Source organism: Delphinapterus leucas, chromosome 15 (assembly GCF_059928025.1).
Source record: "Delphinapterus leucas isolate spDelLeu-1000000601 "Yukka" chromosome 15, BTC_Dleu_Yukka2, whole genome shotgun sequence".
NCBI classification, from domain to species: domain Eukaryota; kingdom Metazoa; phylum Chordata; class Mammalia; order Artiodactyla; family Monodontidae; genus Delphinapterus; species Delphinapterus leucas.
The window spans coordinates 34,173,100-34,187,380 of record NC_143143.1 but is presented as its reverse complement, the minus strand read 5'-3'; the positions used below and the strand labels follow the sequence as shown (position 1 = coordinate 34,187,380).

At 50.1% G+C, this 14,281-nt stretch overlaps 2 protein-coding genes across 6 annotated transcripts in view; one reads left to right on the top strand and one right to left on the bottom strand.

Annotated features, from left to right (window-relative positions):
• PPL (periplakin) overlaps positions 1-5,602 on the bottom strand; it is a 57,001-nt gene extending 51,399 nt beyond the window's left edge. For all 5 annotated transcript variants that reach the window (XM_022594798.3, XM_089896189.1, XM_089896191.1 and 2 more), the window contains exons 1-2: positions 5,503-5,602; positions 4,779-4,879 (exon numbers count right to left, since the gene is read on the bottom strand). In XM_022594798.3, the coding sequence (XP_022450506.2) occupies positions 4,779-4,788 (10 nt within the window). In that variant the 5' untranslated portion in view covers positions 4,789-4,879; positions 5,503-5,602. The remainder of the gene's footprint in view (positions 1-4,778; positions 4,880-5,502) is intronic.
• A 705-nt stretch (positions 5,603-6,307) lies between these two features.
• SEC14L5 (SEC14 like lipid binding 5) overlaps positions 6,308-14,281 on the top strand; it is a 39,497-nt gene continuing 31,523 nt past the window's right edge. The window contains exon 1 of the mRNA XM_030763636.2: positions 6,308-7,122. Coding sequence (XP_030619496.2) covers positions 6,898-7,122 — 225 coding nt within the window. The 5' untranslated portion in view covers positions 6,308-6,897. The remainder of the gene's footprint in view (positions 7,123-14,281) is intronic.

Below are 14,281 nucleotides of genomic sequence, written 5' to 3'. Positions count from 1 at the left end.
GGAAATATTCTGTATTTTAAGGGAGGCATGAGCCACATGTAGCTATTGAGTGCTTGGAATGTGGCTCGTGCAACTGGATGTTTAATTTTGTTGTTTATATTTTTTATTTACATGAACATATGACATGTTCATATCCATTGAATTAATTTAAGTAGCTGCCTTTGGGACTTCCCTGGCAGTCCAGTGGTTAGGAATCTGCACTTCCATTGCAGGGGGCGTGGGTTTGTTCCCTGGTTGGGGAGCTAAGGTCCCGCATGCTGTGCAGTGTGGCCAAATAAATAAATAAGTAGCTGCCTGTGACTGGTGACTGTCACATTGGGTGGCCCCAGGCAGAGGGGAGAAGTGGATGGCCCGGAACCCTGGCCTCTCCTCAAAGCAGGGGCAGCTTGGGGTAGGGGCTGGTTGGGCAGCTAGGGCCTCAGGGACTGAGCTGTGGGGGTCACTTGGGGTCTGTTGAAGGGGCCAAGTTTAGCTTTCAGAGCCTGAGGCTGTCTGCCCCTAGCCCCTTGGTCTGACCCAGCTTGGTGGGCAGAATCATGACCCGAGCTGACCTCTTGATGTTGGGGTGCCATCTCCAGCACCATGGGCCAGCCTCCTTCATCCCTCCCAGACCTCTGACTCAACGCAATCGCAGCCCTACCTCTTCCTCTGCCCGTCCCTACTCCCCGGCGCTGTTCTGACTTGGATGGGGGGCTGGCGTAACATCTAATCTGCTGAAAGGCAAGAGCGACACTCCTCCTTTCAACCTAGAGGAGTCAGAGGCCACAGCGGTCCTGACCCAGGTCCCCCTGAACACAGAGCTTGGGTGCAGGGGCTTTGCTTTTGGAAGTGACCCTCAGGCACAGGAGCAGGGACATGGGGGAGAGCACCCCAGGAGAGGCAAATCAACCCAGGGTACAGTCGCAAGCTGGGCCCTGCAGTGGGCTGATGATGGTCCCCCAAAGACAACAAGTCCAAGTCCTAACCCCCTGCAACATGGGAATGTGAACTTATTTGGAAAAAGGGTCTTTAAAGATGTAATTAAACTAAGGATCTCAAGATGAAATCATCCTGGATTTACCGTGGGCCCTGCATCCAATGACAGGAGTCCTTATAATAGAAAGGCAGAGGGAGACTGGAGACAGAGACACATCAGCAGAGAAGGCCATGGGATGCCCGACTTAGGCAGAGATTAGAGAGATGTGGCTTGAGGAAGGAGGAAGGGGCCACAAGCCAAGGAACACAGGCTCCAGAAGCTGGAAAAGGCAAGGAAACGGATTCTCCCCTCAGAGCCTCCAGAAGGAGTACATCCCTGCCGACACCTTGATCGTAGCCCAGCGCGACTGATTTCAGGTTCTGACCTCCAGAATTGTAAGATAACACATTTGTGTTGTTTTTTAAGCCACTAAAGAGTGTGCTGATCTGTTACAGCAGCAGTGGGAAATTCATACATGGGGTCCCTTCTTCCCTTCCCCACAGGGGACTTTATCTGCCACCATCATGGTGACTCTGGGCCAAAGGAAGGTCACGGGAGGAGGTGGGAGAGTAGGGGATCGGGGAGTGGGTGTCTCCTTCCCCTTCCATCTCAACGCCATGCTCTCAACAGAGTCTCATGGGAGATGGACCCTCTCTCCAAGCTGGCACTATTTACCACTATTTTGTTTCAGACTTTTCCAATGTGATTTTTTAAAATTATTGTGATCAAATATACATAACATAAAATTTACCATTTTAACCATTTTTAAGTGCAAGTTCAGTGGCATTAAATACACTCACACTGCTGTGCAACCATCACCACCATCATCGCCACAACTTTCTCATCTTGCAAAACTGAGACTCTGCACCCATTGAACATTAACTCCCCACTCCCCCTCTCCGTGCCCTGGCAACCACCCTTCTACTTCCTGTCTCTGTGAACTTGACGACTCTAGGTATCACATATAAATGGGATCATATAATATGTGTCCTTTTGTGTCTGGCTTCTTTCACTGAGCATAATGTCTTCAGGGTTCATCCATGAACCTTTCCTTCCTTTTTTAAGGCTGAATAATTTCCGCATTATCCCCATGTTAAAGGAGGGGACACTGCAGCCACATACACTGCAGGGACACTGGAAGGTAACAGAGCCAGAACTCACACCCAGGCCAACGTGACTCCGGCACCCGGTGCTCACCACTCTGCCACCCAGCCCCCTCCCTAGCTCCCTGCTGACTCCCCTGGGGCATCCTACCTTCCTTTCACTTCCTCCCCTCCTCGCTGAGAGCTCCTGGGGCTCAGAGGCTTTACTTGCCTTTGGACCCCAACTCCACATGTAGCGCCTGCTGGAATCCCAAAGCCTGTGTGGAAGTGACTGGACTTGGGGGTGGGCTGGGGGTTGAGGTGGGTGGGGCCTGGCTGTGTGGCCCTCTGGGTGAGGCTCCCCTGGACTCAGCCTCCGCTCAGTTAAAGTTGCCCAATGACCAGGACAACCACACAGAGTTGTGCAGGCTACAACCTGCACACCTGTACATGGCCACACTGCCCATGACCCTGATGGCCCTGGAAGGTCCCCAATCTAGGAGGTCTCTGAGCTCCGCTCTTGGGAGGAGGAAGAAGGAACAGGATTAGGAGCAGCCCAGGACAAATGAGATGTGATGCAGAAAGCAGACTGAGGGTTGCTGGAGCTGGGGGGAGGGAGGAAGGAGGAGTGACTGCTTGATGGGTATTGGTTTTCTTTTGGGGTGATGAAAATGTTCTGGAACTAGACAGCAGTGATGGATGCAAAGCCTTGTGAATGTACTAAAAGCCACTGAATTGTACACTTGAAAATGGTTAAAATTTGTAATTTTTATGTTATGTATGTTTTATCATAATAAAAAAAATGTTCCACTCTCTCCAGCTTCAGCACCCTCCCAGGGCCTTCATGTATTCTAGGGCCCAGATCAAGGGCCACTTGTGTCCCCTCAAGGGTCTGGACTCTGGACCCTCTCACTCCCCACCAGCTCCCCCGCCCCCTCCCCGCAGTGTCACATTAAGCTTTCCGAGGACATTTCCCTGCAGGATGCCTTCTGGGGGCATCTGTGTTTGGATTGGGCCCAGTGTTTTACTCAAATAAATGCATTACTGATGGCTGAATTTCCTGTGGCAGTGGCCCAACTGTGGGAAGATATTCAAACATGTGAGGTGGTTTCTGGAGTCTTCAAAACCCACCATACCAAAAGGCAGCTGTGGCTCGGTCATTCTCACAGGGCAAGAAGGAAGCGGCAGATAGAGGCTGAACGTCCTGCCCCTGAGACTGACTTCATGCCTCCAAGTGTTCCCATGGAATCAGCCCATTCTTTTGGTACCTCCTCAGTCCCGAACCAGGATGCCTGGATATCTTTGCAGCTCAGGCTGGGAAATCACATCTTCTGGGTACTTCCGCTGCAGCCCTGGGGCAAGAAGTCCTGGGTTTGAGTTCCTTACTAGCTGTGTGACCTAGGGCAAGTTACTCAACCTCCCTGTGCCTTAGTTTCCTTGTCTTTATAACAAGGATCAACAGAGTCTTGGTCTTAAAAGGTTTTTTGCTTTGTTTGTTTTCATTTAGGTATAGTTATATAACATAAAAGTAACCATTTTAACGCATACAAGTTAGTGGCAATTTAGTGCATTCGCAGTGTTGCGCAACCACCACCTCTGTGGAGTGCAAAAACATTTTCATCCCTACAGGGGTTATTTTTGAGGATTACATGTGTGAATGTTTGTAAAGCCTTCGAACTGTGCCTGATACAGCACGTGCCAAGTAAGTGCTCAATAAACTGTAGGAGTGATTGATAGGAAAACGGAATAGGAAGCACGTGGCAGGTGGTGCTATTACTAATTCGCCTCTCTTGGCTGGAGGAGGAGGGAGCGAGACTCTCATTCCCTTCTAGGCCCCATTTTCCACTTTGAGCTCTCTGTACCCACGCAGCGGTCGCACCCCTTCCCCCCCCAACCCAGTGGCCTCCTCACCAGTTGCGGGCAGGGGCGGCACTGATGGTAGCCAGGAGACCTGGAGACTCCCCGCAGTCTCAGGGCCTCTCCTCCGCTCCTCGTGACTTTTCTTGCCCCCAACCCCTTTATCTCCCACGCCAGCTCCTACACCCCCAAGCTGCCACCTTCTGTGGCCAAGAAGACACGAGTGGTGTGGCCAGGACGATTCAGCCTGGGTGGAAAAGTATAATAGGAGCGTGAGCACGCCCACAACTGGGAGGAGCTCTTGCGAGCGGACCTCCCCCACTTAAGAGAGCGCACCGGCTCCCTCCCCAGGGCTGGCATTTACTCCAAGCACCCTGGGATTCCCCAGGCGCTAGGAATGACCTCCAAGATCCCCCCACACCGCCAGGCCTGTCCGCTTAGAAGAGCCACTTGGGGAGCTTGTTAAACAAGCACGTTCCCAGGCTCTTCGAGCAGTGCACGGGATTTCAACATGCACCCTGCTGAGGGAAGTCTTAGGAGTTGGAGAGTTTGGGATAGATTGCTCCGCCCCACCTTTCCAGGTGTAAACATCCCAATTTGTGGTTACTTTGTGCCAACTCAATGCCTTTCGTGCTGTAACAACGGCCAACTGTGTGAATGCTCACTACGCGTCCTGCACTGACGCCCAGGAGGAGCATGAGTTTCCCTGATGAACCCCGGGTCCAGCGATACACCCCGGACTCCCATCTTCCTCGACAATTCCCCTTGGTGGCGACCCCAGGAGCCATGGACTGTCGTTTGCTGCCACCTTGTGGCAGGGATGGGAACCGTGTGCTCCATTTCCATTCTTGATAACCTTAACCAAGAAAACGCAGAGTACTTACCGTGTTCCATGTCCCCAGTAAGATCCTGCGGACGTGGGGCAGATGAATAAGACAGACACGGTTTCTTGCCCTTGCGGAGCTCACAGTCTCCTGGGTCAGACCTACAAATAAATAAAATGAATGAATAAATAAGGTGATTACAGAGTGTGACACACGCTAGGAAGGAAGCAAACGGGCTCTTTATCACAAGCTGCAACCATATATTTGCTAAACAGAGCGCTGTCTGTCTCCCTGTACACACTCTCCCTGCCCAGAACTGTGGGCCACGCAAGGGCAGGCAGCTTGTCTGACTCCCTCTTGCAAATGGGTGAAGTCACACAGTGCTGGCACATAGTAGGGGCTTAGTAAATGTCAAGTGAATGAATACACGGATGACAAGGCTGTCCAGAGCCAGCTTCTTGGCTCCTCCAGGACAAACAGATGGGGAGAGGGAAGGGAGGGCTATGGAAGGAAGGCTGGGTCCCCGGGATCCTGGGAGGACCGGGAGGGTTTACTTGTGAGCTAAAGTGAGAAGGATGGGAAATCGTCACCCTCCCGGGGAAGCCCCAGTCCACCCTGTTTTAAATTGTACCCTCACTCCGCTCGCTTCTTGAATCCCTTCCCTGGTTATTTTTTCACCTTGGTATTTCCCCCCATCTCACATAGTACTATATATTTGCCTTATTTATTTAATGTCTGTCTCCCCCACTGAAATGTAAACTCTACGAGGGCAAGGATTTTTTACCTGTTGTGTTCACTGATGACTCTCCAGCGCCTAGAAAGGCCTGACACTTAGCAGGAGCTCTGTAAAAGCAAGCATGTGAATGAAAGATGCAAGCTGGCGTCTTAGGGCAGGGCCAGAAGGGCTCTGGGGCGTAGCCAGTGGAGGGAGCAGACTCAGAGCCCAGGAGGAGGGGGTTGACCCGAGTTAGGGAAGGGGCCAAACGTGAACTGTACTAGGGCCAGCGGGGCTGGGCGGGGCAAGGGTTCGCCTGGGAGCTGAGCTAGACTGGGGTTGGAGCCTTGGGGCGGGGTCTTCCTGGGGCTGAGCCACCCCTGAGGCTGCGTGCTTTAGGGGCGGGACCCTATGGAAGCGTGGCCTGCATGAGGAGTGGCCAGTCTGGAGAAAGGGCCGGGGTGGGGGCGCGGTCAAACAAGGATGCATAAAATGAAGGGAGGGGCTAAGGCTGGGGTGGGGCCAGTCTGGGGCGGGGCCTGTCCAGGGGGTAAATCTGGGCGGGGCCGGGGCTGAGCGGAGAGGGAGGGCGGGGGCGGGGCCAGGCCAGGCCGGGATCTCCGCTGTCCTGGGTCCCGGAGCGCTCCCCCCTCCCGCAGGCCCCTCCCTGACCGGCCCGGACGCAGGGTGTGCTGGTCAGGACGCCCCACGCTCGGCGATCGCCGGCCCGGACTGCAGGGTCCAGCGATCGCGGTTGCGCCCCGCCCCAGGTGCTGCGCTCTGGGCCAGGCGGCCGCGGGGGATCCGGGCGGGCTCAGCTCCGTGCTGCCGCGGGGCTGCGTCTCGGAGACTCCGAGGGTTAGGGTGAGCGGGGCTTCGGGGGACCTGTGCGTGCATGCGTGTGGGCGCATGCATCAGTGTGTGTGCGTGTGTGTGAACCTCTATGCGCATCCTAGAGGGGATGCTGTGTGCGAGCATGGAGTTGAGTAGGTGCGTGCTCCAGGGAGCTGGGCGTGTGTGCAAAGTTGAGTGCGTATGCAAGGGCGGTCCCGTGTGGGAGGGGAGTCGTGCATGTGTGCGCGTGTGTGGCAGAGACAGTGCGTGTGAAATTTGGTGAAGACTGTGTGCGTATGTTAGGGTGTCTTGGAGGAAAATGGGAGGGCAGGTGCAGTGATTCTTGGGGGAACTGCAGGGTCGGGACGCCCATGGTAAGCTGTGGGGTGCAGTGGGTGAATGAATTGTGGGAGTGTAAGAATTGCGAATGTGTGTGTTTCCAGGTGGGTGGCTTTATGGGTTTTTCCGGGGGCCCTCAGCATGAGGATGGAGGAACGTTTGGGGGTACTGATTGCTCCTGAGGAGTGAGTGTGGTCTGGGGCATTGAGTAATGGACCGGGCAAGTGTTTGGGGCATGGCCCAAAGTAATTTGGGGATCACATCGGCCCCTTTGCTTTGAGGTCTGGGGAGATGTGCGGATGGGGCCAGAGCGATGGGCCTGCCCCTTGCTGGGGGAGCAGTGGGCAGGGTTCCTGCTTCCCGTGGAGGGAGCTGCTCCCTCACCAGATACCCTCACCCAGGCTCTGTGCCCATTCCTGCCTGGCTGGCTTCCGCTGGTGGTCCTGCGAGAACATGGTGCAGAAGTACCAGTCTCCTGTCTGCGTCTACAAGTACCCATTTGAGTTGGTCATGGCGGTGAGTGACCTCTGACCCTGGGGCCCCTTGTGTAACAGTTAGAGGGAAACAAGAGGTCAGCTATGATGGGAGGGAGACGGAGACCCTTGGATCCCCAGATCAGAAGGAATTAATGAGCTACTCCACTAACCTGGTGGGTCCAGCTTCTAACCAGGCCATCCCACCTTTCCCCACAACTTCTAGAACCCTTGCCCACTGACCCAAACACAAGGTCTTTCTTTCTTTTCCTTACTGAAGCTTATCTGTTTGCATCTTGGTCTCCTTTGTCAGAAAACAAGGATATCAAGGGCCGAGTTGTTTGCTGGCTGTCGTTTTGTGTACTGATAGTAATAATAATAATAATAATAATAATAATAATGGTACATATTCTAATGAGGGTGATAACAGCAGCCATTCACTGAGGGTTTGCTAAGTTTACATACGTTGTTTGTTTAATTCCCAGAAGCTCTTATTATTCTCATTTTACCTCCATTAAACCAAAGCTCAGACAGGTGAAGGAATGGCCTTAAGTTCTGTGGCCAGGAAGAGGTAGAGCCGGGCTTGGACCTGCTCGGGGACAAGGGGGTAATTCCAGGGCCACAACACCCCCCATGTCCTCCCTCTGCTCACACACCCCCTCCCCTCCCCTTCAAGGAAGCTGAGACCAGGGGGAGAGGGGGCACGTGTGGGCAGGAAGGGTCTGAGAGCAGTTGTCTAATTATGCAACATAGAATTGTCTCCCAGGCCCTCCTGGATCAGTGGTCTGGGCACCGTGGGGCAGGTGCTGGGGACAGGCAGACGTGGGTTTCCTTCTTGGTGCCAATCACTCTGCCTCTCAGAGCTTTCCTCCCCAGTAAAACAGAGGCAGTGCTATGGGGTTGTGGTGAGGAGTGAATGAAATAGTGCCCGGTGCCTCTGGCTCAGTGCCTGGCACACAGTAGGTGCTCACTAAATGCAGCTGTCCATGTTATTACACCATATGGTGTTTTAAGTGATTGTACTGAAAGTGAAAGAAACACCAGAATCCACCCCCATTGTCCTCATCCCACCCTTGGTTGCTTAATCCCAGCCTTCTTTCAGAGGACTTTGATATCAGTTGACAGCTCTGTGTGTGTGTCCTCCCCTAACCTATTCTATGAATCTACCTACGTATGTCACATAAAAGATGAAAAAGCATCATTGCAGTAATCCATACATGTCGTGCTGTAATGTGTAGATGGTTCCAGGTCAGGAAAGAAGCAGGAGCAGGCCTGGGCTTGTACTGACAAGCTGGGTGACCTTGGGCAAGTTACTTAACCTCTCTGAGCCTGCACTTTCCGTCTCTAAAATGAGGATTACATGGTTTCCAAATCTGGGGGTCTGTTGTGGATTAATTGAGTCAACACATGTAAAGCTCCCAGTACAAGGTCTGGCACAGACCAAATGCTATTACTGTTATTGTTACCGTTATTGTGTTGTTGTCTGTGGCTGTTTGACTTTCCTTCATTTGTAATGGGGGTGGGACACCCCAGAGACTTAGGGATGTGCAGTCAGAAGTGCTGCGTCCCTGCCGTTGCCTGGCTGTGCTCTGGCTGTGTGTCTTTAGAAAGTCACTGAATTTCTCTGAGCCCCCATTTCTTCCTTTGTGAAATAGGACTGGTTATAGGCACCTCATAAGGTTGTAATCAGGATCGAAGGTGATTGTAGTGCATGTGTGGTGGGGGGTGGGGGAGGGGAGGTGGCCAGCACAGGGCCTGGTCTATACTTAGTGGACAATAAATGGCAGCTAAATATAAATAATCATTCTCTGTCTAAGGCTCCAGACAGCTCACATATTCTGACCCTAGGACTCATTCATTCGTTCACTCGTTCACTCAATAGAAGAGAGACACTGTCCCCACTTTTCTGGGATAACCTATGGCCCAGAAAGCCACGAAGCCAAGAAGCTGAGACAAACGACTGTAGAATGGAAAACTAGCAAATTTTTATTATTGCATGGGCTTAATAAATGTAAATTTAATTTAGTATGTTTAGGATTCTCAAAAAAATATTTACAATCATTGCATTTTAAAATAAAAATGCCTGCTAAGACTTAAGACTTAGCACTTAAGATTGTATTAATAGGACTGTTGGAATATGTGAAGTGTATTTTGTCAGCTTTGAGTTCCATAATTGACTCAGTTTACTCCCCTAGCTGTTAACAATCTCTAGGGGTTGATGGATAAATGCTTGTGGGTACAACAGGAAACAAAAGTTTTCAGATATTTATTATCTGTATTGTACTAATTTGTCATTTGTATTTTTCAAATACTATGTCGCCTTATCTCCATACAGTCCTTGTCGGTGAAAGGGCCCCAAACTGCCCCAACATTGTCGACAAAGCCACTTTGCCGACTGTTTACAGAACATCATTGTCCCCAGAATAGCTGCATAACTCAACATAACTTGCTCGCTGTGCGGGCACAAAAGGGTTTTTCTGCACTTAATGTCGGTCTTTGTTTCTCAGCTAAACACTTGCCCTCAGTTTGGGTCAGATGCCAGGGAAGTTTCGGATGAACTCAGCTATTTTGACCACATCCGAGTGACCAGACAAGCTGGCTTTTGGTTTTTCTGTTTAACAAAACTGACTTGAGAATCAAAGCACCCCTTCACTTCTTCAGAAATCCACCAAACCACTGAAGTTCACAAACCACTGAAACTGGGTTTGTGGAATTGGTTATAAAATAGTACTAAGGCAACCTTTCTAGATCCAGCTTAAAATAAAAAAAAAATGATTTCTCTCTTTCATGTCAAAAATGTAACTAATCCACTGAGTGGGTATCTCGCTCCTTGGGCCAAATTCCTTGACGTGAATTCTGTTTCTGAAGGATGGAATTCTAGGGACCTTTGCTTTCTCCTTTCTTGATAGTATTCTGTATTATTGGGTTCAAAACAATGAGCTTGTATTATCTTGGTAAGCAGAGGAATACAATTAAGACAATGGAGGCAGCTGCCTATCCAGGGTTGGAGAGAATCCCTTGTCCCTTTGAATGTGGGGTCCCCGAAGGTGGGGGGTCTTTGTGGAGATCCCAGTATGTAGAACGCAAAGACCATGTTTTGGACTGTGGACTGTGGTTACTTGAGCCCTGAAGGCCACTCTCTGGTCAGCCTACAGCCTGTTGTGAATGATTTCCACCTCATCTGGGCTCTTCTCCTGAATGGGTGGAGGTTACGAGCCGGATCCTCCAGGCTGGGTCCCTGCTCCAGTTTCTTACCTGTGAAATGGAGATAACAAAGGCCTCTGCTCCTCAGAGAGCTGAAGTGAGGATTAAGTGAAGGGACATGTGTACCCGGACAGAGCCTGGCCTGTTGTTTAATGCTCGTGAAATATCCCTTAAGTGTATTATTATCATTTATTGTTTTAACAGCTTTTATGAGCTATAACTCACCTACCATACAATTCACCCATTTAAAGGGTCCAAATCAAGCAGCCGCATAGCACAGGGAGATCAGCTCGCCTGAAGGGGTGGGATAGGGAGGGTGGGAGGGAGGGAGACGCGGGAGGGAGGAGATATGGGAACATATGTATATATGTGTAACTGATTCATTTTGTTGTAGGGCAGAAACTGACACACCAGTGTGAAGCAGTTATACTCCAATAGAGATGATAAAAGAAAAGGGTCCAAATCAAGGGTCTTCAGTATATTCATAGAGTTGTGCAACATCACCACTGTCAGTTTTAGAACATTTTCATCACCCCAGAAAGAAACCCCATACCCTTTAATCATTATCTCCTAAACTTCCCCATCGGGCCTGGCCCTTGACAACCACTAATCTACTCTCTGTCTATGGTTTTGCCTATTTTGGACATTTCATATAAATGAAATCATACACTATGTGGCCTTTTGTGACTGACTTCTCTCACTTAGCATAATATTTTCAAGGTTCATCCAGGTTGTAGAATCTATCAGTATTTCCACCCTTTTTGTGGCTGAATAATATTCACGTTATGTGGATAGACCACATTTGTTTATCCATTCACAAGCCTATGGACATTTAGATTGTTTCAAATCTGGGGCTATTATGAATAACGTTGCTGTGAACACTGATGCACAAGTTTTCGTGTGGACCTATTCCTTCCAAAGAAACCCCTGCTGTGAATGGTGGTTGTTATTTAGAATATTTAGGCAGATTCTATTTTAAATTTTATTTAACAAACATGTACACAGCACCTACTAGTTTTGAGTCCATTCAAATATTAACTCATGTGCTTCTCAGAACTACCCCATGAGCTAGGTTCGTTGGGTAACCCCATTTTACAGTTGAGGAGACTGAGGCACAGAAAGGATGAATGGATTATCCAAGGCCACACAGCGAACACATGGCAGGTGTGGACTTAACTGCAGGCAGTTTGGCTCCAGAGTTTACATCTCCAACCATGAGCTCTGCTGTTTCTCAGGGCTGAGGATCTGAAGTTATTGGGGTGGCCTCTGGGCCGAGTAAGCCGTCCCATGGGGCAGTTACCATCAGGTTTGTGTCTGGAATGTCCACACCCCATCAGAACCCTGCAAAGGAGAGCAGAGCCAAAACCTACAGTCTCTGGCTTCTTGGAGGGCAGCTGATCACAACAGTCCAGAAAGGTTTAACGAACACTCTGTGTGCCCACCCCCTCAGGCCAGCTCAGAGGCAAGTACTTTAATAGCAGCCTCAGCTGCAGCAGAAGAGGAAACTGAGGCTTAGAGCGGTCAAGGAGACTGTCCCTGTGTCAGTGTATTTGTTTGCTGAGACCGCGTAACAAAGCATCACAACTGGGTGGCTTAGAACAACGGAAATGTATTGCCTCCCAGTCCTCGAGGCCAGAAGTCCAAGATCCAGGTGTCAGCTGGGTCGTGTTCCCTCTGAAGGCTCTTGGGAAGGATCTGCTCCAGGCTTCTCTCCTGGCTTCTGGAGCTCCTTGGCTTGTGGTAGCATAACTCCAACTTTCACATGGTATGTTCCCTGTGTGTGTGCACTTCTATGTTCAAATTTCTTCTTTTTTTTTGTTTTTGGCCACGCCGCGCAGCTAGTGGGAGCCTAGTTCCCTGACCAAGGACTGAACCTGGGCCCTCAGCAGTGAGAGTGCAAAGTCCTAACCTCTGGACCGCCAGGGCATTCCCTAAATTTCCCCTTTTTACAAGGACAGCAGTCATCTTGGATTCATAAGAACATCCTAATGACCTCATTTTAACTTGATTACCTATATAAAGACTGTATTTCTAAATGAGGCCACATTCTGATGTACCCAGGGTTAGATATCCAGCATGGCTTTTTGGGGGGACACGATTCAGCCCATAACTCTCAGTCAATGGCATCATTAGTAAATGGCAGAGATTTGAATTTAGGGAATCTGACCCCATAGCCTGAGCTCGCAGCCAGACATCCTGGATTCTGTCTCTGACGTTCAGTAAACATCTGTGTGCCAGTGGCTGAGGTGGCTTCAGAAATAACCTGGCTACCTCTTGTCCGTCCACTGCCCAGGGGTCCCTGTGGGGCTCAAAGCCCTGTGGTTTTGTGGTCATCTCAGATTCTGCAAACCTAAAGAAGGAAGACGGCATGATAATTTCCTAAGCAATAGGCTGGCTGTTCATCCGGAGGAAAGGTTATAGAGGTGAGGGTTGTTGGTAGCAATTAAGTGTTAAAATATTTAAAGACCTGGACTTTGTATTGATGAACAGCTTGTAATTTAGCAAATGGGTTATTAATAAGGAGCAGCCTCTGAAGGTAAATCCTTGCAGCCCAGACCAACGGCAGGCAGTTAAAGTTGGAATCGTTGTTATGGATGTAGTTTTAATAAAGCAGCTGGGGCCTTATTTAAATGAGTTTAAATTAGTTCCCTGGAGCCTGTCATCTGATCCCGTTGCTAACAGATTAAGGGAAGCAACATTTTCCACCCTGGATTTCTTACAGGGCCCTGACGGGCTCTGATCTGGGCTGGGAGAATGGAGGTGATCCACTGCCCAGCAAAGTAATCTGATTTCAGAGGGCCCTGAAATCAACTTTAGGCCCTCATTCATTAGTTAATGCATGCGTTAATTCTTGCACGTATGCATTCCACAAATATTTATTGAGTTTCCACTGCGTGCCAAGCACCGTGCCAGGTTGCAGGAGCTACAGACTAGGTGATTCTTAGCACTTCTTGAAATGCATCATTATTCTGTTAATTTGCTTGCCTACTTGTTTATATGGAATTTGCTTGCTTATTTGTTTATATGGGTCTTTTCCATTACATTAAGCTTCAGAAAGGGGGAGACCTGGTCTGTCTTGTTCTCGTTCTGTCTTGACCTGGTTCTCCTGACATGATCCCTTCCTGCCCTCATAGAGCTTGCAGAGTGTGTGTGTGTGTGTGTGTGTGTGTGTGTGTGTTTGTAAGAGAGAGAGAGAGAGAGAGTGTCCAGGCAATGTTATGTAGCAGGATTTGTAATTGGGGCAGAACTTGTTTCTTTGAAGAAATGAATGTGGCTTAGTTGGGCCCCTGTGATTTAGAAAGTGGCTGGTGGGGTCAGTTCATTTCTTCAAGGACTTTGGGAGCTTGGGAAGGTGTGGAAAGTGGATTGGAGGGGGGATTTCCATCCCAGAGGTGGGGAGAGCTTGGGGAAGCAGAGTTGACCAAGGCTGGGTGCATTTCTGAGACACTTAGAAGACCTAAAATAGCATTTCAGGACTTCCCTGGTGGCGCAGTGGTTAAGAATCTGCCTGCCAATGCAGGGGACACGGGTTCGCGCCCTGGTCCGGGAGATCCCACATGCCTCGGAGCAACTAAGCCCGTGTACCACAACTACTGAGCCTATGAGCCACAACTACTGAGCCCACGTGCCACAACTACTGACGTCCACGCACCTAGAGCACGTGCTCCTGCAACAAGAGAAGCCACCGCAATGAGAAGCCCGTGCACCGCAATGAAGAGTAGCCCCTGCTCGCCGCTTTCTAGACCCAATGCAGCCATAAATAAATAAATTTATAAATTTATAAAAAAATAAAAATGAAAATAAAATAGCATTTCCCTCCCATCATGATCCTGACATAGCACTAAGTGTCAAGGCACTCTGGGTTGGCCTCGCTGCCGCTCTGCCTCTCCCTGAACCATCAGGGGTACCAGCTGATCCCGGAAGTCCGTGGGTGCGGAGCATGTTCAGAGGAGCATTGTTCCCCACTCCGCTCCTCACGAGTGGGTAAGAAGCCACAG